General features: G+C 45.5%; 1 protein-coding gene across 3 annotated transcripts in view; it reads right to left on the bottom strand.

Moving 5' to 3' along the window:
* Positions 1-25844, bottom strand: part of UTRN (utrophin) — a 521915-nt gene that overhangs the window by 335788 nt on the left and 160283 nt on the right. For all 3 annotated transcript variants that reach the window (XM_061624044.1, XM_061624041.1, XM_061624043.1), the window contains exons 30-37: positions 24621-24782; positions 24196-24324; positions 22392-22565; positions 21781-21936; positions 19330-19500; positions 17003-17182; positions 436-564; positions 92-262 (exon numbers count right to left, since the gene is read on the bottom strand). In XM_061624044.1, coding sequence (XP_061480028.1) covers positions 92-262; positions 436-564; positions 17003-17182; positions 19330-19500; positions 21781-21936; positions 22392-22565; positions 24196-24324; positions 24621-24782 — 1272 coding nt within the window. The remainder of the gene's footprint in view (positions 1-91; positions 263-435; positions 565-17002; positions 17183-19329; positions 19501-21780; positions 21937-22391; positions 22566-24195; positions 24325-24620; positions 24783-25844) is intronic.

Genomic DNA, 25844 nt, shown 5'->3' with positions numbered 1-25844 from the left:
ATATATGAAGTTTATAAACTTTAAACAGGAGGAAGGCAGTGTTTTGGGATCACAAAGCAACATCCTTGCTTTGCAGATCTTCCATTCTCACCTTAGCACTTCTGATGTGCTGTGATACCTTCTCAAAGTTTCTGTTCAGTTCAGCCAGCTTGGGCTCTACCAGTTCACGGCATGACACACCGCGGCCATTCATCAGGATAATAGCTTGGTCACGCACATTATCTACTCTGAGACTAACATCATCCAATTCTGATGTTAGACGCTGAGAAAGAGGGGAAAAAGCAGCACAAGCTTAGTGTTTAGTACGTAGCTAGATTAAACAAGGAGGGAGTGTAGCGAGAGAAAAATCAACCAAGAAATTTGGCGGAGTTCCATTTGGAACCAAAATATACTACTACTGTATAAGGCATATCAGTAAGAGATTAGGTTTGCCACCTTCACTGTCTCCTCTTTCTTGCTGACTGGCTTTTTCTCAATTTCATCCAACAGGGCTTCAGCTTGGTACAGCCAAGTGCTTATGTGGGCGACATTCTCATCAAAAATCTCCAACTGACTTTGGTGATTCTGGAAAGCAAAGACAAGGATAAATCAGTGAAAAAAACAGCTAAATGAAAAATGCTGTATATTAACAGGAAACAGCAGTAAACAGTCATCACCACATTTATTTGGATTTCTGGCCCTCTCTGTGTCAAGGCCTCTGTGTTGTGACACAGGACAGGGGGGAGGGCTTGCAGGAGGAGGACTCTCACTTTTGAAGACTGTGGCATGGGGTTGAGAGAGGAAGGATCTCAGCACACCCAAATCCCAACTCCTCCCACAGAAGCGCAGGGAGAGCTGTCAGAGGTTGCTTCTCAGGACACACCCCTTTCTCCTGCACACGAGGAGCCACCTGATCCACTTGATGATTCCCAGCTGGGTGCTCAGCAGTTTCCCATGCCTACCCAGTCAGCTAGCCTCCCTCATTCAGAGGGAGAAGTTGAGGTCCAGCCCCTTTCCCAGAATTCAGAGGCGTGAAGAACAACCGCTGGCAGGGGTTAGGAGGAGCCATTGTTTGTGCACAAAAGTGAAACCTATTTAAGGGAGGCGTTAACAAGGAGAGGGTGCTGAGTCAAAGTCTGTAACCGGAGGCTTGCTTAGTCAGCACTAGTCAGGGACATAGTTCTTAGAAACATAGTTAGGTGAATGAATCGAAAAGCTTTTGATATAACTGTAACTTTAATAAAAAGAGAAAACCTTACTGGACCGTGTACACCTGTGTTCCTTGCCTCCAGATGGGACAGTTTGACTCAGCCGACACCTTCTCCCTCCAACGCCCCCATGACTGAAAGGATGGAAGCCAGCAGTGGAGTGAGGGGGGACCTTCATCAAGCTGTGCTAACTGAACTTCAGAGGCTTCAAACTGAAACCCAGTTTCTTCAAGCCGAAAATCAAGCCTTGCATCTCCAGATGATTCAGCTGGTCACTCAGGGACTTCCTAAGAAACAGGGGTAGGGAGGCGCCCAGCCCCAGCCGGCACCCAGGAGTAAACCCCTGGTAGGAATGCCAATCCGCTATACGGGGAAAGTCGAACAATTTTCCACATTCCTTCCCAGTGTGAACTGTACATGCATGTGTGACAGTCGAAATTTCCCTATGATGATTGGAATTTCCCTATGACGATGTGAAGGTGGCATTCATCATTACTCTTCTAGAGGGGGAAGCTGCTCAGTAGGCCACCCAGCTGCTGCTTCAAAATGATCCTGTCCTGACCCAGTACACTGCCTTCATTAATGCCATGGCCGAGATTTTCCGGGACCCTCAGTGCAAAGAAACAGTGTCCAGGCAGCTGGGGCGCTTAAGACAAGGGAAAAATTAGGTTGGAACTTACAACAACTCTTTTCACATCCTGGCTCAGGAGACGGATTTCAATGACTTTGGATTGATGTTCTTATACAGCCAGAGCCTCAACTCAGAGATTTTGGATGAGTTCGCTCAAGCACCTCCACCAAGAACTTTCGCAGAACTCATGCAGCTTTGTCTCCAGATAGACAGCCGGCTAGAGGGTCGCCGACATGAAAGTAGGGAAGGATCCTTGCCCCCTTGCCACTTCCCCACATCTGCAATCCACTAGCATGGAGACCCCCTTGCCGTCGGGGGGGAGAGCCCATGAAAATTGGAGGGGCGTGGCCACATTTGTCAGAGGAGGAGAAGAGATGCAAGGAGGGCTTATGCTTGTACTGTGGGAAGGCAGGACATACAGCCAGGCCCTGATCCTCCAAAATGGAAAAGACACCAGTGCAGGAAACCTACAAATCCCAGCCCTTGTAGAGGTCAAAGAGCTGGGATCGACTGTCAGTCAAAGACCTCAGGTTGAGCCACTCCCACCAATATCTGCCTTACATTTACCTGTCCGCTTGAGCTTGCCTGCAGGGGAGGAAGTTCAAGTGTTTGCCATGTTGGATTCAGGGGCTTCCTCCAATTTTATGGATTTGGACTTTGCTCATAAGCACAAAGTGCCTATTACTGAACTCCAGACACACCTCATGGTGGAAACCATTGACGGACAGCCACTGAAGTCAGGAGTGGTCACCAAGGCTACTGAACTACTGAGGGTGGAACTGCCAGGGCATGTGGAACAGATAACCTTTTATTTAGCTGCCTTACCCCATTTCCCAGTGATGCTGGGTATGACCTGGCTGGCAAAACATGACCTGTCATTTCCTGGAAGGATGCGACTGTGACGTTTCAGTTGGACTACTGTGAGCAGCATTGTCAGCCCCCAGAGAGGTCTATGCTCTTGACTCTGGCAGTTACAACCTCATCGGAAGAGATGCCCCTACCTGTAAAGTATCAGGAGTTCCGGGATGTGTTTAACAAGAAAGAAGCTGACCAACTGCCCCTCATCACCCATATGACTGTGCTATAGACCTGCTGCCAGAGGCACACAATCCGTTGGGGCATATTTACTCCCTGTCAGAACCGGAGTTAGCAGCACTATGGGAATTCCTGGATACCAACCTACGGAGAGGCTTCATCCAAATCCCCTGCGGGGGCATGGTTGTTGTTTGTCAAGAAAAAAAGTGGGGAGTTACGCCCGTATCAGGACTACCGTGAACTCAATAAAATCACCATTCCCAACCCCGCTTCGCACCCGGAACTTACCGGGTTGCGGGGCGTATTTGCGGCCTGGGTGAAGCCTGAGCCTCCATGTCTGGAGAGGGCAAGCGTGCCGGACTGGGGTGACGCAGTCACGGTGCGCTTCTAGAGGGGGCGGGGCATACGAGCTTATTTAGGCTCATGCTATCCGCCCCCTCTCCCTCTTCATAATTGTGGCAACTGAGTACCTGCGCTTCTGGAGTGGCCTGTGGTGCCATTTCAGAGCGGGAGACAGTGATGTCGGCGCCATTTTGAGGAGCTTCGACGACTCATGGCGGGCAACAGTGGCGGCTCTGCGTCTTGGCGGCTTGATAGATCACCCCCTCTTTTTTCTACCTGCGATCGCGGTGATCGGGGAGGTGGCGTTGAACGGTGGAGACATCAGCTGTTGGGCGGCCTGACGGCTGCTTTGCGGCTTGACAGATCGCCCCCCCTTTTTTCTCCTTGCGATCGCGGCGATCGGGAAGGTGGCGTTTGAACCCCGGTGACATCAGCTGTTAGGCGGCCTGACGGCCGCTTTGCGGCTTAGCAGATCGCCCCCTCCTCTTCCCTTACAATCTCGCTTGGGAAGCGTTATTTCGGACGGCTGCTACCAGCTGCTTGGCGGTTTGGCGGCTTGACAGCTCGCCCAGCTGATTGGCGGCTAGCCGCGGCTTGGCAGCTCGCCCCCCCTTCCCTTACTGTCTCAGCGGGGGCTGGGGAAGCGTTTTTTTGGGCGGCTGCAATACCAGCCGCTTGGCTTGACAGTTTGCCCCCCCTTCTCACGGCCTCAGCACTAGGGCTTCTGGGAGGGAAAGGGTGGATACAACCCCCCCCTCCACCTATTCTGAGGCTTTAGCCTTCAGGGAGTTGGCGCACAGTAGGAAGCCTCTGTTTACATGTACTCATACATATACCTAATACATAAAATAATAATATCAATAAATAAAGAAATGATTATTTTGGTGGGAATCTGAGGTCTCTCACCTTCCTCTGACCATGCCCCCCCAAAAAGGGTCAAGGTGGGCCTAAAGGAAAAGGAAGGGCCCCTAGAACAAATATGGGGCCTCCCCCTCAGGGGGTAACTGGGGCGGGGGTTGGCGAGCCACCATGGGCGGCTGTCCTGGCCCGTCTCATAGCTCTGGAGGGAGCTTCCTCTCGCCAATCTCAATCTCAACCTGTCCAGCAAACTGCCATTACGGCAAGCACCCCCCAAGCGAAACGCACCAGGGGGCAGACTAATAAGGCATCCAGTGCAGATCAAACATCATCTGGGGTTAGTCAGTCCAACGTGGCTATGAGATTACTTTCACCAGCTTCTACCCAGCCTACGTTTGAATCAATTCTAGCTCGTCTGGATGCCCTTGAGGCGGGTCCCAGCGGATCCATGAGAGAGGCTACCATACAAGAATGGTGCGCTACTACTGAGCAGTCGGCTATGGAGGCGGTGTCCGATGGAAAATCGGGTGAGTACGCAGTGGCTGGCTCCCCAGGGATGGCCCCTGCGTGGGGCTGGCCCCCATGGGGATACCCATATTGGGGGCCTGGCCAGGCTTTACCTTTCTCTCTCCCACATAACACTGAGTCTGACACCCAGGCTGCTCTTCCAACGGCCCAGACAGGTGACACACAGTCACTACCCCCCTCTTCATTAGAGGCCTGTGAGCGTGTCTGGGCATCTTCTCGAGCAGGTGCCGTGGTTGAAACAGCCATCTCCCCCCAGCCCACAGTTTCTTTGGATGTTTCCGTGGTCCCTCAGGGCTCCAGCGACCCACTGGGGCATATTAAAGAGGGCGCCATCCCTTTTAGCGAGACTTCTGCCCCTCTGGGTTTTCATTTACTCCCAGCCACAAAAGAGAAAATATGGAACGGGGAATACATTGACCTGTTTTCCCTGTTATACAGAGAGTCAATTAAGAGAGACAAAGAAAAAAGTGAGGAGAAGGAGGTAGAGCGGCCCAAGAGGCGCCGGAATGAGCGCACTTGGGCTAATTGGCTTCCTGCTTACCTTACATACATAGGAGTTATCATACAAAAACAGCCACAGTGCGGTTTGGTCCTGATTAAGTACCTAGACATTATCTATAGGGCCTACACAGAGTTCATGGGGTTTGCGTGGCTCTCTTACAATGAGGCGTTTCGTATGAGAGTGGCATATGACACCTCCTTGCCATGGGATAGGAAGGAGGCTGAACTGTGGTTACAGTTCATGTCTCATTCACGTTCGGTTGCTGGAGACAGGACTGATAGTGGCCACCTTGTAGCTAGGCAATTGACTCAAGTTCCTTCCCGCGGGCCAGCGAGGCAGGGGGTTCAACCCCGCCTACTCTGCTGGGAGTTTAGCTCCCGTGGCTTCTGTAGCAGGAACCCTTGCCGGTACAGGCATGAGTGTACACTCTGCGGGGGCCAACACACACCCGCTGCCTGCCCCAGGAACCGACCTTACCGAGGTGGCAATAGAGACTTCCAGGGGCAGCGTAGGCAGGGACCTCCTGGTGCAACTCAGGGAAAAAGGCCCCAGCCCAATTAAGTTATCAGTTTTACAACACTTATTGAGCATTTACCCTTTAGCTCAAGAAGCTCGTTGCCTCTTAGAGGGTTTTTCAAATGGTTTTCGGATCCCTTATTTAGGGCCCCGGACTGCCTTCCAGTCTAGGAACCTGAGGTCGGTTTTAGGCATGGAGCAGGTGGTTCTGGATAAGATTAACAAAGAAAGGGAAGCGGGCAGAGTTTTGGGCCCCTTCACTTCCCCTCCTGTTCTGTCCCTTAGGGTTTCTCCACTGGGCATTGTGCCTAAAAAGACGCCGGGAGAGTTCCGCCTCATTCACCACCTCTCCTATCCACATGGGCAGTCAGTTAACGATTTTATTCCACCTCACTTATGTTCGGTACGCTACACCTCTTTTGACTGTGCAGTGAGCATGGTGAGGAGGTGTGGTGTGGGTGCCCTCATGGGGAAGTGTGACATAAAGTCTGCATTCCGCCTCCTTCCCGTCCATCCAGGGGACATTGATCTATTGGGTTTTGCTTTTGCAGATCATTATTACATGGATCGCGCACTGCCCATGGGCTGTTCTATCTCATGCGCAGTATTCGAGCTTTTTAGCTCTTTCCTGGAGTTGGCAGCAAGGAGGCGGTCTGGATCATGTTCTGTTGTCCACTATTTAGACGATTTTTTATTTGCTGGAAGGGCACACACGGGGGACTGCAAAGATCTTATGGATCAATTTATGGAGCTGTCTAGGGATCTGGGAGTCCCACTGGCAGTAGAAAAAACAGAGGGTCCGTCCCCGATTATTACATTCCTGGGGATCGAAATAGATACCTTAGCCCAGGCATGTAGGCTCCCACTGGCTAAATTACAGCTGCTACGTGAAAAGTTATCTCATGTTCAGACTTCCAGGAGCGTAACTCTGCGCACCCTTCAGGAGCTGGCGGGTTCATTGAACTTCGCCTGCAGGGTAGTGGCACCGGGGCGGGCTTTCCTCAGACGAGTATATGACGCCATGTCAGGTTTGTCCCGTCCTCATTACCACATTAGGCTCTCAGGTGCGCTCAAAGATGATCTGTCGGTCTGGGCTAAGTTCTTACAGGACTTCAACGGGATTTCTTTTTGGAGGCGGGACCACCTCCTGGAGGCTGAACTCCAGGTGCACTCCGACGCCTCGGGGGCATTGGGTTTCGGTGTCATCCTTAATGACTCTTGGAGCCATGGCAGCTGGCCACAGACTGGGTTCAGGAGGGCTGGACTAGAGACTTAACTCTCCTGGAATTTTTTCCCATCGTGGCGGCAGCGCATCTTTGGCCAGACAGGCTACGTGATTCCACAGTCCACTTCTGGTGTGACAACCTGTCCACTGTGCACGTTATTAACTCCTTGTCATCAAAGAACCACAGAGTTATGCACCTAGTGCGCGCATTTGTTTTACAATGTCTCCACTTTAACATTATGTTCCTGGCGCGCCACGTACCGGTTATTGATAACAGTATTGCTGATGCTCTGTCACGGAACCAGATGGAGAGGTTTTGCCACCTGGCGCCGTGGGCCAAGGCTCAGCCGGACGTGGTCCCGCCAGATCTGTGGGAGATTGGCAACTTGAGTCGGAGAGAGCGATAAGCCTGTCCATTGCGCCCAGTACTATGGCCAGCTACCAGAGAGCAGGTAGGGAGCTATTGGCTTTCAGGGTAGAAAGGGGTTACGTACAGCAGTGGCCCATCCCGGTGGAACACCTCATAGAGTTTTGTGTGGAGGGCAGGAGGAAGGGCTTTGCCGTTAAAACTATTTGAGGTAAGCTCTCTGGCCTATCCTTTTTGGCCAAGTCCCGAGGCTTGCGGGACTTTTCTGATGACTTCCGACTTCGTAAGATGTTGGAAGGCTGGGCAAGGGAACACCCCGCCACTCCTGATCCTTGCTCCCCTATTCACCCAGAACTTTTGCTAGGGCTCTTGGCCCAATTTGAACGTTTATGTTCATCGCCTTTTGAGGCCCTGCTTTTTCATGCGGCCGCACTTACACTGTTCTTCGGAGCTTTTCGGATCAGTGAGGTGCTGGCGGGGTCCAGAACTGACCTATCCTCCCGTGCCCTTTTACTGTCTGACTTTAGTTGGAGGGAGGGACAGGCTACCGTCCAGCTGCGCTGGTCAAAGACTGATCAACGCAAGAGGGGACGTATGGTGGTTCTTTCCCCCTCACAGCGACACAAAATTTGCCCAGTAGCCGCTTTGGCTAAATTCTTAACAGTCCGTGGACAGCAGCCTGGATACTTATTTGTACATAAGGATGGCCTCCCCCTTTCTAGATTTCAGTTTTGGGCAGTTACCAGGTTAGCCCTTGGGCATATGGGACTCGATCCCAACACGTTTGGGACACATTCCTTTCGTATTGGTGCGGCGTCTACGGCTGCCTGCTTGGGTTTTTCCCAAGGCCAGTTACAGTCCCTGGGCAGATGGCGTTCCACAGCCTATAGGTCTTATATTCGGCCTTTTCGAGGGGTTCCAAAAACCAGTTTGTGACTTGTTTCTGTCACTGTTATAAGTTTCCATTGTTTGTTTTGACAGGCCGCTGGAAGGGTGTCGGGAGGATGAGCTGGGCTCCTGGGGGGTTGTCAAAAGAGGATTCAAATGGCTGGCAGAGGGAGGAGGGAGGAACTTACCCTCTGTGGAGCGAAGCCAAAACAGAGGACATGCCAGAGATAGGGTCGCCTAGCAACGGGGAGCCTGAGAGCCTTGAAGTTTTAGAATCCCCCCCAGACATTCCCAGGCCCTCCCTTCTCCGCAGCTCAGAGCAAGAGGGAAGGCTGATCACAGCAGAAAGGCGGAGAGATGGTTTACCCTCAGCTCCTCCTTTATCACCCATAGGGGAATCGGACACTTCAGAAGAGGAGGAGGTGATGCCTCCCCCCTCACCATGCACACGCAGGCGGTTGAAAAGACAGGAGAGAAGGGGGGGAAGGCGGGCAGTACCTGAGGGGGAGTTAAGGAGGAGCGAAAGTTTGCGCGCCCGTTTAGCCCCTTCTTAAAGAACAGGTGGGAAGCAGCCCCTTGCTCTGTCAACTTTCTCCCAATGTCACAGGACCTGTATCCCTGTATTGCTTCATGAGAAAGCGCAGTCTTTGTTGGACATTACTCTAATAAAACACGAATTAACTACAACCTCTGGTCTGGTTCCTGAGTCGCATCCTGGGCCTGACAAAGGGAGACAAAAGTGTGCGCATCCTCCTCTGCGGCCATAGTATGGTCTTTTGGGCAGGCCGCAGGGCGGCGAGGTCGCGTTTGGGCACACAGCTTGGGCTTAGCCGGTGGGCTACTGTGCAATGGTTGGGCCGCCGTGGTATGCGCTGGGACGGGCTCCTTCCAGCGCTCTTCCAGACGGCAGTAGTGCGGAATGCACCACAGTTTTTGGTCATTCACCTGGGGGGGAATGATCTTGGCATGTTGAAGGGCAGAGCCCTTACTGAACAGGCGACTGTTCCGGGCCATTATGCAACGTTGGCCGGGGGTACACTTGATTTGGACCGATATTTTACCCCGTAGACACTGGAATTGTATGGGTGACCCTACGGGGATAAATAGGACCCGCAAAAAAGTAAATAGGCAGCTCCGTCTCGCTCTATCGGACTCTGGTGGTTTTGTCATTCACCATCCAGAGATAAGGCGCAGTAAGGTTGAGCTATATCGGTCAGATGGCATCCATATGGCCGATGTAGGTAATAATATCTTTTTAGAGGACCTGCAGAGGGGCTTGAAGGACATCTTGTTTGAATGTGGGGTAAAGGGTGACTAAACAGAGGTTTGTCCCCTTTCTGTGGCGAGGAAGTGCGGGAAAGGTTGAAGGTGAAGGGCAGCTAGGTGACACCTTTAGGCACCTTTGGAGGTGATAGGCGGTTCTGGAGGCCTGCAGCTCCGGGTTTTATGGCCCAAGGGCAGGATACGGGTCGCCTTTGGGGCCAACAGGTCTCATCCACCCGGAGTTTCAGGGCACCGGGGGGCGGTGATGCAGGTTGGCCTCCCTACGCACAACTGGAGTGTGGTCAGGGCAAGGGGTTGACAGATTGCACCCCTTTGCCCGACAGGGGTTTGGGTCGCCCGAATAGCTGCAAGCAGGCTTTGCCTGACTCACCAGTTGAATCCTGCACTTATGTTCCCCTTTGCAGGTTCATTATCATAATATGAATTTGGTTTAATAAAGTGGCCCGTTGTTTAACCCATCATATTGTGTCTGCGTCTTATTTCACCCCTGGGTCGCAACTGGTACCCACTCCCTGACTGGGGAGATGCTGGAACGCCTGCACTCTGCAAAGATTTACACCAAACTGGATTTACGTGGAGCTTACAATTTAGTCCGAATTAAGGAAGGGGATGAGTGGAAGACAGCCTTCAAGACACGTTATGGACACTTCGAGTACTTAGTAATGCCATTCAGATTGTTCAATGCTCCTGCTGTCTTCCAGAATTTAATGAATGATATATTTTGGGACTATTTGGACCATTTTGTGATAGTTTAGATATCCTCATTTACTCGGACTCCCGAGAGCAGCACAAGGCACACATAAAGGCGGTGCTAAAGAGACTTGGAGAGCATCACCTGTACGCCAAGCTGGAGAAGTGTGGGTTTGACTTACCACTCTGGACTTTTTGGGTTATCGCATCTCCACCGCTGTAGTCGAGATGGATCCGGAAAAGGTGCTTTGTGTACTCTCTTGGCATCCACCTAAAGCCAAGAAGGACTTGCAGGGCTTTTGGGGTTATTACCGATGTTTTATCACAGCCTTTTCCAACAAAACAGCCCCCCTTACAGACTGCCTAAAAGGTTCAGGGCCCTTTCACTGGACTGAAGCAATGCAAAGTACATTTGATGAACTGAAACAGTTGTTCACCTCAGAGCCTGTACTCCAGCATGCCAATCCTCAACAGCCTTTTTTGGTAGAAAGTGATGTGTCAGAATTGGCTATCGGAGAGGTGCTGTTGCTCAGAGTGAGGGGGGTTATGACCCTGTGCGCACTTCTCTAGAAAGTTGTCAGACACTGGGCGCAGTTATACTGTGTGAGAGGAAGAGCTCCTAGATATTCAGGATGCTTTTGAGACTTGGCTGCACCTGTTGGAGGGAGCGTGTCACAAACTGGACGTTCACACAGATCATTGGAACTTGGAGAGCCTTCAGACGGCCCCGGAAGCTGAACCAGCATCAAGTGTGTTGGGTGCAGTTCTTTGCCAGATTCCACTCTCATGTTAACTATATTCTGCAGGCACAAAACCATCGAGCGGATCCCTTGTCCCGCAAGCTGAGTACTAGGAGAATCAACCTATTACCTTGTTACGTCATATTATTCTGCTGGAGAAAATGGTGACTGCTGGTTGTCCAGACCCTTGGGTTGTCCCGTCCAGAGCTGGAACCACGAGACGGAGACGCGGGTGCAATTGAATCTTGCTTTATTAGAGTAATGGATACATCTAGGACATTGCGCTTCATATAGAAACCTGCCTTACTCACTAGAAACCCCTAACTACACTCTAGACATGCTCTGCGGCACGTGAAGGAAGTTGACTCAGCGACTCCCCTCTTTGAGAGGCCAGCTTATGTAGGGAACATTTTCGATTGTAATCTCTGACTCCTTCGTAAGTCCTGTCTCTGCCCTGTCCGTTTCTCACAGCGGCGGGCACAAGGTGAGGGGGGGCGTATTTCCAACGGCTCGTCGGAAGACACCTACTCTTGGGCTGCAGGCTCGAGGTCAAGAGGTGGCATCATGCTGGAAGTGTCCCAGGAACTGCTTGGCAAGGAAGGAGTTGGTACAACCTCTGGGTCGTCCCCTGACAGGCCCTCAGGAATGACTGGGGGCAGTGCACTCTCCTCTACGGAGCTCATGTCACCTGTGGGAATTGGCTGGAGTTCAAGTTCACTGCCACCCCAAGGCCCCGAGCAGACTCAACAACTCCTGGGTATTCCGCGCCTTCTGGCAGCTGAGGTGCTCGAAACTCATGCCTCTCCCCTCCCTGCTCCTTTAGGGAGAGCTGAGGCTCAACATGGGTAGAGGAACTGTGCAGCGCTGAGGAGAAGGACCAATTCGCTCAGGAGCTCATGCGAGAACTGGAGCAGGCTGAGCAGACTTGCCAACCAGGTTACTCCAGAAGGGGAGGTCTTCTCTATCACTATGAGACTTTGTATGTGCCTCCTGGAGAGCTGCAATCTAAGGTTCTTCAAAAGTGTCATGACACTCCAACTTCTGGACATTTTGGGTTTTTTAAAACCTTGCAGACTGTCACACGAGACTTTTGGTGGCCGAAAGTCAAGCATGACATAAAACAATACATCCAGTCTTGTGCAACTTGCATGAGAGCCAAGCACACACCATGGTGACCTGCTAGCTTGCTGGAGCCTCTTCCCATGCCTGAGGGACCGTGGCAAATGGTGACTCTTGATTTCATTACAGATCTCCCCACTTCTCAGGGGAAGATGCCAGTTTTGGTGGTTGTAGATGCCTTCAGTAAAATGGCTCATTTTATTCCCTGGGCTGGGTTGCCAACCACTTTGGAGACTGCCCAACTATTTCTGGCTTCATGGGCTCCCCTCCAGTTTGGTTTCAGATTGGGGATCTCTGTTTACAGCCTGGTTTTGGCAAGCATTGTGGCATTTGTTGGGAAGTGAGTTAAGACTGTCGTCCATGCATCACCCTCAGACGGATGGGCAGATGGAGAGGGTAAATGCCACTTTAGAGCAGTATCTCCATTGCTATGTAAACTATCAGCAGGACAACTGGGTGAAGCTGCTACGTTTGGCGGAGTTTGTGTACAACAACTCTGTACATGCCTCAATGCAAAAGACTCCCTTTTTTGCTAATGTGGGGTATCACGTATGTTCATTTGGTCATACCAGGGCCACCCCAATTGTACCAGTGGTGGGCGAATTTGTGCAGGAGCTGCAGGCTAAGCAACAGTTGCTACAAGAACAACTAACGCAGGTGAAAGCTGACTATAAGCAACAGGCAGATCAACACCGCCAGCCTAGTCCAGAGATTCAAGTCAGGGATAAAGTGTGGCTGTCCATGCAGTATTTGCTCACACGGGTTCCGAGCCAGAAGTTGCAACCCCGAAGATTGGGACCCTTTGAAGCGGAGGCTCAGATCAACCCAGTGGTGTTTCATCTACGTTTTCCCCCCACTTTGAAGGTTCATCCTGTCTTTCATTGCTCTTTGCATACTCTAGAGCAGCCGCCAGATTCCCATCACACAGTGGAAGCGCCACACCCCCTTGATGGCGGATGGTCAGGAAAAGTATGAAGTGGAGCGGATCCTGGACTCTCATTGGCATTGAAGAAAACTACAGTACTTAATTCAGTGGCTGGGGTAAGCTCCAGAGGATTATTCTTGGGAAGCAGCAACTGAAGTGCATGCGCCAGATTTGGTGAGAGTTTCATGAAGCTTACCCAGACAGGCCCAGGTTGACGGGGTGGGGGGAGTTTCACCATGGAAAGAGGGATGATGTTGTGACACAGAACAGGGGGAAAGGCTTGCAGGAGGAGGACTCTGACTTTGAGGACTCAGGTGTGAGGTTGAGGGAGGGAGGATCTCAGCGCACCCAAATCCCAACTCCTCCCACGGAAGTGCAGGGAGAGCTGTCAGAGGTTGCTTCTGAGGACACACCCCTTTCTCTTGTGTCCGAGAAGCCACCTGATCCACTTGCTGATACCCAGTCAGGTGGTCAGCAGGTTTCCATGCCTACCCAGTCAGCTAGCCTCCCTCATTCAGAGGGAGAAGTTGAGGTCCAGCCCCTTTTCCCTCACTCTCCCAGAATTCAGAGGCGTGAAGAACAATGGCTGGTGGGGGTTAGGAGGAGCCATCGTTTGTGCACGAAAGTGGTTAACATGTTGGACCTGGGAGACCAGGGTTTGAATCCCCACACAGCCATGAAGCTCACTGGGTGACCTTGGGCCACTCACTGCCTCTCAGCCTCAGCGGAAGGCAATGGTAAACCCCCTCTGAATACCGCTTACCATGAAAACCCTATTCACAGGGTCGCCATAAGTCTAGATCGACTTAAAGGCAGTCCATTTCATTTTTAACAAGGAGAGGGTGCTGAGTCAAAGACTGTAACTGGAGGCTGACTTTCCGCTAGTCAGGGAAATAGTTCTTAGAAAGCATAGTTAGGTGAATGAGTCAAAAAGCTTTTGATATAACTGTAACTTTAATAAAAATAGAAAACCTTATCGAACCGTGCGCGCCTGCATTCCTCGGCTCTGGATGGGACACTCTGAATGGTTTACAATAAATTCACATACACAAGCCAACATTAAAATTAGACTAAAACCCAGAAGGCATTAAAGCTATGTCCTTTTGCACTATTTTCTGTCGCCTGCTTCCCTTTCTTTCATAGAGCAAAGTAGCCTGCCTGAGCCCACCTCACTTCCTTCCCAACAACATGCTTCCACACAAAGCTTACAAAATATTCGAGTAGCATTCATATTGCCACATAATAACACGGGTCAATAGTCAATGAGTTAGCCAGTATGTTCCAACACATAACAGATTCATAATGGATTTTTGGTTTCACGGATCACCTCTTGATAAATTCAAGCAATATTGTTCATAAAGTTCTTAATAAATTTATTTCTGCAAGTTTTACTTAAATTATTATTTCATTGACAAAGAATACTGTTTACAGTAGCTGTGAAAGAGAATTCCCAGAAGTTCTCCATTTTTAAAAAGCATTCATTCTTAGAGTAACACTTCATAGTGGTTAACATTTCAAAGATATGAAGAAAGCACCAAAGGTAGCAACTTTTCAGCATTGCAAAGAACACCGATTTTGAACATTCCTGGGAAAGCAGCTGAACTCTTATGTAACACATTCATTTGACCAAGTTTTTCATTCACAAGGTGATTCCCACAGCTTAATATACATGTAGAACTGTTGTTTGAATGGCTCCTTGAAAGGGGTGCCATTCGTGTTGCTGTTAGCAAGCTATATTCCATCAACTACAAGTTATTTTCTTCACACCATCTGTGTAATGTACTTGCTTGCTTTTCCAGAGAAAGAAACTATTATAATCTCACAGCAAATCTTACCATGTGAACATATGCTAAAAGAGTGAAGTGCCTACGCAACAGCTCTGATTACTTTTCTAAATTACTTGAATGAAAGGCTCCATACTGCTGAACATTTCAGGGCTTTACATGTCAACACTGGCTAATGTTTCCTGCTTCCTATTGTTCAACTAGGATTATGGAACAGTTCTGCTGCTCCATTTGGGTTCTTAGTAGTAAAATAATTAATCTGTTACACTAAGCTAGATAAATAATAAACATCTTTTTGCTCACATAGCATTTTCATATTTCTGGTACTTAAATCTATACAAATGTCCATTAATTATGTTAAAATTAAAGCATATGGAAGGACACTACAGAATTTGAGAACTATATATTTATTTATTTACTTAGAAGCATTTATAAAATGCTTAATATTTTTAAAATCTCTAAACAATGTACAATATAAGAACCAACAGTTTCACTGAAACAAAAATACAACCTAAAATCAATAAAAACAGCAACATACAAGCATATAAAAACAAAACAGAAATTAGAGGATTTAAATACATAAAACTGGGTCTCATCTTATGGGTCAGAGAAAGCCTGGGCAAAAAGTATTTTTTGACATCTGAAGCAACTGATGCAACTGATGATTGCTGCTTCACATGTGTCAGAGAGAAGGGCATTCCATAACCACAGGAGCAATAGCAGAAAACGCCTATTTTTGGGTCACCATTCTATATTCTGTAGGATATGGTACCACAAGAAGAATTTCCCCAGATGCAGTTCCCTTGGCACAGGGGGAAATATGTGCATGTCCAGGTGCTCCACTCAACTACCTGTCCATAACATTCTGCACCAACTGCAGCTTCTGGACCAATCACAAGGGAAGCCCCACACAGAGCACATTACCGTAGTCCAATCATAAGGTTGCCAATGCATAAATCACAGTAGTTAAGTTATCCCCATCTAGGAAAGGGCATAGTTTGCATATCAACCTAAGCGTTTGCATATCAACCTAAGCTGATAATAGGTGACCTCTGTGACAAGGAACACCTTCCAGTGACAAAGATAGATCTAGGAGCACCCTCAAGATATGCACCTGTTCCTTCAGAGGGAGTACAATCCCATCCAGAGCTGGTGAACTTCTCAACTCCCGAACTTGGGCACTGTTCACCCACAGTGTTCCTCTTACTAGGATTTTGTCTCAGTTTATTGGCCCTCATCCAGCCCACCACTGCATCAAAGCACCAATTTAAAACAATCACAGCCTGTTCTGATACAAATGGACCAGGGGAACAGAACCGGGTGTCAGTAGCATACTGCATTCAAACCCCCACTACCTGCCCTCTTTAAGCCCAAACACATTCAGACAAATGTGTGAAGAGGGCTTTAAATATATTACAGGTGGGCAGAGGTCCACTCTTGATTGGAACTGACTTCAAAATAGTGAGTTCACAGAAAAATAGCTAAGAATAGGATGAATATAGACAGAGATCAGCTAGGTTACAGGAATGGATCAAACTTAAGTGAGAGTGTTAGATTCTCTTTTTTTAGTGTTTTCTGTGAAATTCTGGCAACAACATTCTCAAAAGTGAACGGAAATGGGACTGCCTTCAAGTCGATCCCGACTTATGGCGACCCTATGAATAGGGTTTTCATGGTAAGCGGTATTCAGAGGAGGTTTACTACTATCTCCCTCTGAGGCTAGTCCTCCCCAGCTGGTTAGGGCCTGCTCAGCTTGCCATAGCTACACATGCCAGCCCCTTCCTTGTCCGCAACTGCCAGCTAGGGAGCAACTGGGCTCCTTGGGACTATGCAGCTTGCCCATGGCTGCACAGGTGGCAGGGCATATAACCCCTGAGCCACTCACTGTGGGGGTGACCTTTAGCTGGCCCTTTACACCCAGGAGACACGAGCAGGGATTTGAACTCACAGACTCTGGACTCCCAGTCAGGCTCTCCTCCCCACTGTGCTATACCAGCTGTTCATTCTCAAAAGTAAAGATTATTAAAACAGGATGTTAGGCAGCAAGAATCTTCCAAAATTCAGGTAGGCACATTTTAAACTGAGTAAAATTATATTCTAAAATCTATGACATATTTTATAATTATATTGATCCTTCACCTTAGTTACTGAGTAACTTTAATTCTACATCCACTGGGCATGTTGATAGGCTGCAGCCTCTCTCTTCACAGGAATTCCCATGCTTTCTAATACTCCACACAGTAAATAGACTATCATAAATGCATATTATCCTATTTAAGCTTATTACACATTGGAAACTTTAATGTGAGACACATAACTGCTAATACAAATATTTTAAAAGCAGTGAACATTATAAAGTACGATTTGCATATTCAGCTTACCAAAAGTGTATTGCACCAATCTTCTGTCCAAGTTCGGACTCTACTCCATCCAGCATTAAGAACACAGAGCTTTTCCTCCAGAGAAGTCTCACTGCTTTCCACTAAGGTCTGAAGTACTGCACTATTCTCTGTTATGCTGTTAAGATCAACCTTCTTCCTTTCCAGTTCTCTCAGCACATTCTAAAAGGAAACAGAAATCATTAACAGAACAGCACCAAATTCTTCAAGACTGCAAAGTCAAAGATGGCATCAAATGCATTCCCAGAATATGACCATGCTTCTAATTTGACCACCTTGCCTTTTCATATCATGTAAGGCACTTACTGGCAATCTACATATATGCCAAAATGAATCCCAAACAGTGAGTATTCAAATATTGGCAGTGACATATTTGCACTGAATGCAAAATTTTCAGATAGATTTTAGAAGTTGCATAATTCTACTTCAGTAAAAGGAAACTGGAATATTGTAAAGTTATAGGGGTCATTGACAATCCTGCATTTCTGTGAACATACAGACTAATTTAATTATCTTCCATTGGAATATGGATTCTTAAGACAATTTGTATTATCTCTCACCTTCATCAAATTTGGTTTAATTAGATTTTGCCATTTCTTTTCTATGCAATTAATCTCTGTATATGTGTATGTATATGTATACGTGTGTGTTTATTAATAATTGTGGAGCAGAGGCTACTGCAACATTCCCAATGCATTTGAATAGAGCATTTCAATAATACTAAGCATACTAAAGTATGTTGTTTACTGATAGTAAGAAGGTCTTCAGACTGTAATAATATATAGCCATTTTAACATGAGAAGGATTTATGCAGTTTCTCTGCAAGCCAAGAAATTACACTGTTCCATTTTTAACATCAAACCTCAGAACATAATAGTCCCCCTTGTAGGCTAATGACTTTTTGCACTCAATTAGGGAAATAAATGTCTAACCTTGACATTCTCTAAAATAGCAATCAATAATTAAAACAAGCAATTAAATTCAAAAAGCCAACAACTGTATTACATTAATGGAAAATGAACACACTGGTGAGCATTACATCTAATATGCCTTTAATTTTTGGCTGGTATAATGCAGCTGTTTGAGAAACCAAAAAGTTTTGAAATATTTATAAAAAGATAATCAAATTTAAAAGGTATTTTAAGGTGTTCAATTATTAATACCAGCTTGGGAAAAAGCAGCAAAGGATGTGTGGAGACAATATATGCTTAAAAGTATGCTCTTAGCTAAGTACTTGGGGGGTGGGGGAAACTGCCACATCGTATGAATTTTGTATAATTAACTACTTGGTTGACTTTTAAACAGGTAAAAAACAATATTTATATTGGTATAATGACCATTTTCTCCCATTACTGAGGCTATTCACCATGTAAAGGCAAGCAAATATTAACTGCTTAAATTTCAATTAGTTATCTTGCAGTGCTCCTATAGTGAAATTTTGATTAACTCGTCTGCTGCAACTTTTTTTTTACAGTGGTTGCAGGCCTAATAGTTAATTCTTTCACATTTTAAATCATTTATTTTAATATATGGCAAACAAAATGTCTCAAAAAGCCTCTATGTTATTGCTATCTCTAATTTATCCTGCAGGAGCAGGGGATAAGTAACAGCCATCACAATAATTATGTCCCATACGCAATGGATTTGGAACCTGATGCTAGAGGACAAATGCCTAAGATTTTGAATTCTAAGTTCCTAGTTACAATCATGAAGGCATAAAATGCTTTTTCACAGTTGACTGCCATCTATATAGCAGCGAAACTATTAAGGCTATTCCAAAATAGTGCTTTACAACTTGCATCAACTTTTTAATCAGCTTAATGTAAACCAGAAACAAGCAGCAGTACAATTATCTACAATGCAGCTTACAGAATTACTCTTTTGGTACATAATAGCCCTGACTATCTTTAACTGTGGTAAGGGAAACAGAAAAGAAAGAAGCAAACTCCATGCCTGTGTAATTTTCAAAATGGCATTTTTGTATCCAGAATATGGGAGCCTTGCAGCTGAGCTGCTATTGACACTGCAACAAAAATGGAGGAAAGAGATCAAGAAGTGAACTGGAGAGACAATTCTGGTGGTTATTCTATGTAGTTTGGAATCTTTTGTGCTTTACAGTCTTTTATATTCAAATATTATTTATTTAATATACATTTAAGACCTCAGGACAGGCTGCTATTTTTAATGTGCATTTTTGTCCACAGTTACTCCAAGGATATAATAGAAAGGATTTGCTCTATTTTGTTTTGTTTTTTAAAAAAATTACAATGGGACACAAAGGAAGAGGGATAAGATACAGTTTTGCTTACTTTAGCCCATGCAATTTCAGTGTCCAGATCAGTAAGCAAACTCTCCGAGGTGGACTTGTGCACTAACTCAGCCTCAGTAGCCTCTAGCCATTTTGATAAGGAGAGAGAGATTTCCTTGAGTTTACATGACAGTTGCAATGCCTGTTCCAGATCTTGCTTTCCTTCAGTGACCTGCATAAGAAACCCAGTATGTAAAAGCAGAGATAAAGAGCGTAGCTTCATCAATAAGGAATATGTCAGGTGACTTTTTTGACAATGTAACAGGACAAAGTTCCTATTACTGCTAAAGCTGTTTGCCCAACAGAGGAAATCAAACCAGATTCTAATTTCATTTTGTTATTGCTGAAACTGTTTCATTTTCATCCCTACCCCTACACATATTAACAGATGCTTTTGCAGTTATTGTAGTGGTTGCAACCAGCACTGAATCACATTGGCTCGCTGCACCAATTACAAGTGCGGTAAGGGCTTCTAAGTCTTTGTGGTTCGTGTTGGTTATTGATGAGGAGATAAAGCAAGCAATGGAGGCGGGAAGACAAGAATGATATGGTAAGGCATGAAAATGGCTAGGATACCTTTGATAAACCAATGGAAGAGGAAAATCTGGGATTGAATAAAATAATATATAAACAATGATGGGACAGAAGAATCTACTCAATACAATCTCAGAAAAACTGGCCTCCTTTTGTTCTTTATTGGAAACAACCTTTTACAAGGGAATTAATTGTTGTAGATATTCTAAATATGATGCAATATATGAATTGTATTTATTTTGTTACAATTGTAATCATGTATATTTGAATAAAAAATATTTTTAAAAAAGATGAAGTGCCACACTAGCATAATCGACACCCACACAGATTGCTCTACTGCTCCTTTCTTTCCAGAGAAGTCAGATTTTATGAGGTTTCAAAATGATGAAAGAACCACAGAAAAAATATAGGAGAACAATGTTTAGACTGCATCATCTAGAAGCTCTGTAAAAAGCAAGTGGAGGAGCAATGCCTCCAAAGCAAATACTTAGGATCGAAGCACGCCTAGTGCTACTTGCTATTACATTTCCACTTTTTCCGTCTACATCTGCACCCTTTCCTTGCAAAATGCTTGTTTCCTCTCACACTCAGATAAATACATACATGCTACATGGAGGGTTCTGACAAATGTCTATGTGGAAACATACTTCACCAGGAAGGGGGGGTTCATTGGGTTCTCCATTCTCACTTCCTTATCAGATGGGATAAGGTGTCTGTTGCAGATTTGCAGGGCCCTTGACACAATGGCCCCCTTGTCGCCAACACCAACTATACACTCCCAATGACAACACAGTAGTAAATTACAAAGGTATTCTACTACAGAAGTATAAAATGTGAAGATAAATTACACCACATATCTCAAATAATTTGCCAGACGTGTTTCAACTTGAAACAAGTCTTCTTCAGAGGCATGTATTTGGAGAGCTTGTGTGTGGATTTAGATAAGGCAATACTTGAACACATAAAAAATATAAAAAAAGTTCTATTAACACCAATTATCCACACCCAGCCTCCCTCCCCCACTGTCAACAGGCTTAACCAGGTGATGGTAATGAGCTTCCAATGGGAAATTTAAAATGTCAGGTGCCTGGCTAGCTGAGAGGCACCATCATTGGAAGCAGGAAGTCTATTCAGTGCTGGCAATGGAAGACAGGGTGGGCCAGTGAGTGGCAGGGTCAAGCAAGACACATGGCCACAGCACGGACCAAATACCCTGGATACTGACACTAGTATTGTGAACAGAAATGTCATTCTGGTCATTTAGTAGGACCGGGAGTTGTCCTGCTCAAAGTATAGGTATTTCCCTCCATTCAGTTCTTTTCTCCAGACACCAACTGCCACCAGTATCTTGTTAACTGGATAGCGTATAGATATCCTCATACAGACATTTCAATAGTAAAGACTTATGTACAGAAACATGTTAAGTTCATCAGATGGGATCAAGGGGATACACTAATTACTAATCATTTCAGTGATGACACCAGTGCAGATTTTTAGGTTCACACTGTGATTGAATATATATATGTTTGAAAAGTTTATGTTCTACCTTTTGGCTTGCTAGAGCCCCCATGGTGGCTTACAATGCAGATTATACAATAAAGCCACAATAATATCACAATAAAATACTAATCAACGAATGATTAAGAATGAGAGCAAAACTATAGCATTTGGAGCAGCAGGATACAGAATTAAAAGAATCCAAAAATGCAGCAAGATAAGATTGTCTCAAACATTTATCTAAAAATGAAAAGAAAGGGAATCACTCAAGCTTTTTTCACGTCACACCACCACTACAGAAAAGGCCCTATCTAAATCCCAAGCAACAGTACCTCTGAAGACAAAGGGACACAGAGCAAGGTCTGTGAGACTCACATGGGAGATCATCTTAAATAACCTGACCCCAAAGCACAACTCTTACCTGTGCACCCAAATCATTATAAAGAAATTTCAGTGCTGTCAGTTGTTCATCCATGCTCTTAGGGTTGTCAGTTTGTTGTTTCTGTACAATTTGCCTTCCAGTCTTGATTACAGTCTCCACTTCAAGTTTTACTTCACTAAGGGTCTTATAGAGTGTCTAGAACCAGGAGAAATTATACTTTGGTTACCATTTAATATTTCAAGGTTTGTTTGTTTCTATTTTCAAATAACTCTTAGGATTGTTCATTTCATATTACTTATGAATGCTTGCCTTTGCCAATCAAGCAACAATGGGTCAGTTCAAACATCTTGTTTCATCCAGAGTTTTAAGAACTAGGTTAAATTTTTGTTTTAGTGCTAAAATCATGTTATGTACTCTGCACCAAACCTGACTCTACGTACGATTAAAGTAAAACGTTAAGCAATCTTTCCCTTTGAACTATTTTGATAATATGAGAAAGAGTTACACTCTTGATAATTCTTCCTTTTATCCAGGCTTTCCATCTGATCCACGGCAGCTGAGACAAAGAAGCATGATATCTTAAAGCTTCATGCCCAACAGGGAAAATGGGCAGGGAGGAGAAAGGAAGTCCAGCCAAAATTCTGTATTACCATGCACTTATCGAAGTGAGACTGAATTACATCTGGGTCAATATCTTTCACATCCAAGACATGGAGCTCAGCCTTTACACTATCCAGAACCCTTTTACAATCCAGCATACGTTGCTCAAAATTCGCTGGTTTCTGGAAAAGCTGATACTTTGTGGATACCTCCCGGAGTTTCCTCTGTTTATAAAAGAAGGAAAGAATTTCAAACTTTGAATTAAAAATAATGCAAGAGGATTCAAAAAATAATCCTTCTCCATCTCATCATCCAGACCATGCAACATTCCTCCCTAAATCCACTCCTGAGTCCAGCACAAGCTTCTTGACCTTACTTTAAGAGCCCTAACACAGCTTCCCTTCTTATCTCTCCACTCTTATACATATCTACCTGGGGCCATCACTCCTCCAGTTTCACCACCCTCAGCCATCTGAGAGAGCTCTTCATCCATTCTCCCTGTACTCTTAGAACTGCCTCCCTGAACACCTACATCCCACTTACTTCAAATCATGGGAGCATAGGAAACTGCCTTATTGGCCCATCTAGCTTATTACTGCCATCACTGACTGACAACAGCTCTCCAGGGGATGTTCCCAGCCCTACCTGAAGATGTTGGGGAGTGACCAGGGACCTTCTTCAAGGGGGAGGAGGTGTCTTGGAAATGATGCCTTTTACTCTTCACATATTTTATGAAGAGTAAAAGGCAGTGTTCACTCCATCCCAACCACTCCACCCCAACCTGACATCAGCACTGTGATGAGGACTGGAAATATTGCCTTTTACTCTTCACAGCCCCCTCTAGGATGCACATCTTAATGTGGTGAGGGTGTTTGAGAGAGTTGAAGAAGCTGACAGCAATGCCGTCAGGAGTCTAGACCAAAAGGCTAGACTTCTAGCAGGGGCATCCAAGGAGGAATGGTCAAAGCTGAGACACCAGACTAAGATGCATCCAGACTCGGATGAAAGCAATAGTAAACCACCTCTGAATACCTCTTACCATGAAAACCCTATGAATAGACTGAGGTCACTGATTCATAGGGCCGCCATAAGTCGTAATCGATTTGAAGGCACATAACAACAACACAACACACTCTTCACAGAATGTCAATGCAGCCCTCAGGTTGAAAAAAGTGTAGCCAAGACTAGTCTACTGCAACTAAAGATGTAGCCAAGCGTAAGCACACGTAAATAAAACAGTCATTATTCTCTCCCTGTTCACCCCTGCTTCACTTCCCTTTGTGGTTTCCCCCTTGTCAAATGTAAAGATTATGAGCTCCTTAGGGCAGGGACCTGTTCTCATCCTCTTACACTCTGTAAAGCATGATACACACCTTAGTCACTATTTTAAGAAATAATAAACATACTTTAATGCCAGAAGCAATTCTCCACATATACACACACCATAAAAATTTGCCACAATAATAATTCCTGCAAAGCGTGCCTCAAATGAATTTTGAAATTCAAAGCATGATTTATTTCTAAAGCAAATACTGAAGACCTCCCATTTTATTTTTGGAGTTGACCCAATTTCAAGGAATGTATTCAAATCACAAGCAATTCAGAGCAATAAATAAATAATTTTAACAAACTTCTAAGACATCCTTCATCCACAATTAACAAAACAATTAACATTAAAAATCAGCATTCAAGCAAATTAAAACATCACAAGAAATATCAAAACCAGTAACAAAATTTATTTATAAATTTTTTACAAATCAGATACACCCTCTTTATTTGTAAAATATGTGTTTGATTGTACAAAGTCCTACAAAATGAGAAAAATTGGTAATGGCAAACATTTGTAATATTTACCTGCAAGGCATCCAGATGAGACCCACCACGAGGAGATCTGCATTCTGGGGAGACAGACATCAACGACCGTACATTCTTTTTTAGCTCTTCCAAGGTGGATTCATGAGCAGCAATCTCAGCTTGGATTTTCTGCCAAGTCATTATTGGAGAGGGGGGGAAATAATACATGGCAAATATTAGCTTTACTTGCAATAAACCACACTATAGAAGTCTATTATGAATGCTGCGGTGTCTGCATCAGTCATGTTGGCTTTGATGATAGGCTGCGTCTTTCAAAGTAATTAGTCCCACTACAGCAGGTATTCCAATGCATCCTCCCACACACACACAGCTAAATAATACAGCACAGATTCCTTTCAAAAGGCAATCTATCATCATGCTACACTTCAAAATCCTGGGTGGCAATGAAAGTCAACTGGAAATACCTGTGCCTCCTGTGGCATTTGGAAGGCATCTATTCTGTCGGTCAAGTATGAAGTTAGCTGCCTATCCAAATCCTTCAAGCTTTCTTGTAGGACTTGCAACATGTGCTCAGTTTCCCGCATTGTCTGAAGCTGCTGTTCCAAGCAAATCTGTCTGCTCACTGCCTGAATTCAGGAGCAAAAGCACAAATACTTCTGAAGTTGCACAAAAAAAATGAATATAAATATTAAATAAAATGAGTTCTGTAAACTCTTCCCTCTGTTTTCTTTCTTGCTGTCAAGAGGTGCAATTAAGCACTACATTTTTCAAGATTATAGGCCACTCTACTAGAAGGCACTTAATTCAGAGATTCCTAGCATGGGAAACTCATACAAAGATATACATCATCTAAACATATACAAGAATAACAGGGGGAGTAGAGGAAAGGCAGGCATAGTCTGAACTCACTAGAGAATTCTATCAATCATATGCTACCATAAATGTAGTAAAGGCCACCAATATGGATGACTTCAAAAATAGATCAGACAAGTTTATGGAGGATAAAATGATCAACGGGTACTAGTCATGATGGCTGTGTGTACCACCTGCAGTATCACAGGCATACAAACCCTGAACACCAGATGCTGGGGAACAAAAGGGGAGAGAGTGCTTTGCACTCATGTCCTGCTTGTGGGCTTCCCATAGTCACTTGGTTGGGCACTGAGGAAACAGGATACTGATTAGTGAGGCCTTAGGTCAGATCCAGCAGGGTTCTTCTTAACATTGTTGTTCTTAGAACATTACTGCTGAAATGGACATCAGTGGACATCTATTCAGCTTTCTGTCTTTAGGCAAGATCTCCTAGTCTTAATCATCCCTAACAGTTTCACATTCATAGTCCTCAAACTGTTGATGGTGTGCGGTATTTGTGTTGTAAGCGCTGTTACATTAAAGTATAAGCGGTCAAGAAATCCAATAACACGACTTAGTATTAAGAGTCCATTTATTCCAGACATTAAGGCATTAAGCAGTTTCGTTTTCTCATAGCAAGAGCTCACACAGAAAGCTGTTTCTCCTTCAAGAACAAAAAAACCCCACAAAAACACAGAGAAGCTAGCTGCTCTCACTCCAGCTCTTATCTTGAACCAGCAACCTTGACGGGCCTGCAAGTTCCTACAAAGACATAACAAAAAAACTCTTCCTTGCTCCAAGCTTTCAGACTTGATGAAAAACAACCAGAGATAGCA

The sequence above is a fragment of the Rhineura floridana genome, chromosome 4 (genome assembly GCF_030035675.1).
Source record: "Rhineura floridana isolate rRhiFlo1 chromosome 4, rRhiFlo1.hap2, whole genome shotgun sequence".
NCBI classification, from domain to species: Eukaryota; Metazoa; Chordata; class Lepidosauria; order Squamata; family Rhineuridae; genus Rhineura; species Rhineura floridana.
This window is presented reverse-complemented; position numbering and strand designations above follow the sequence as displayed.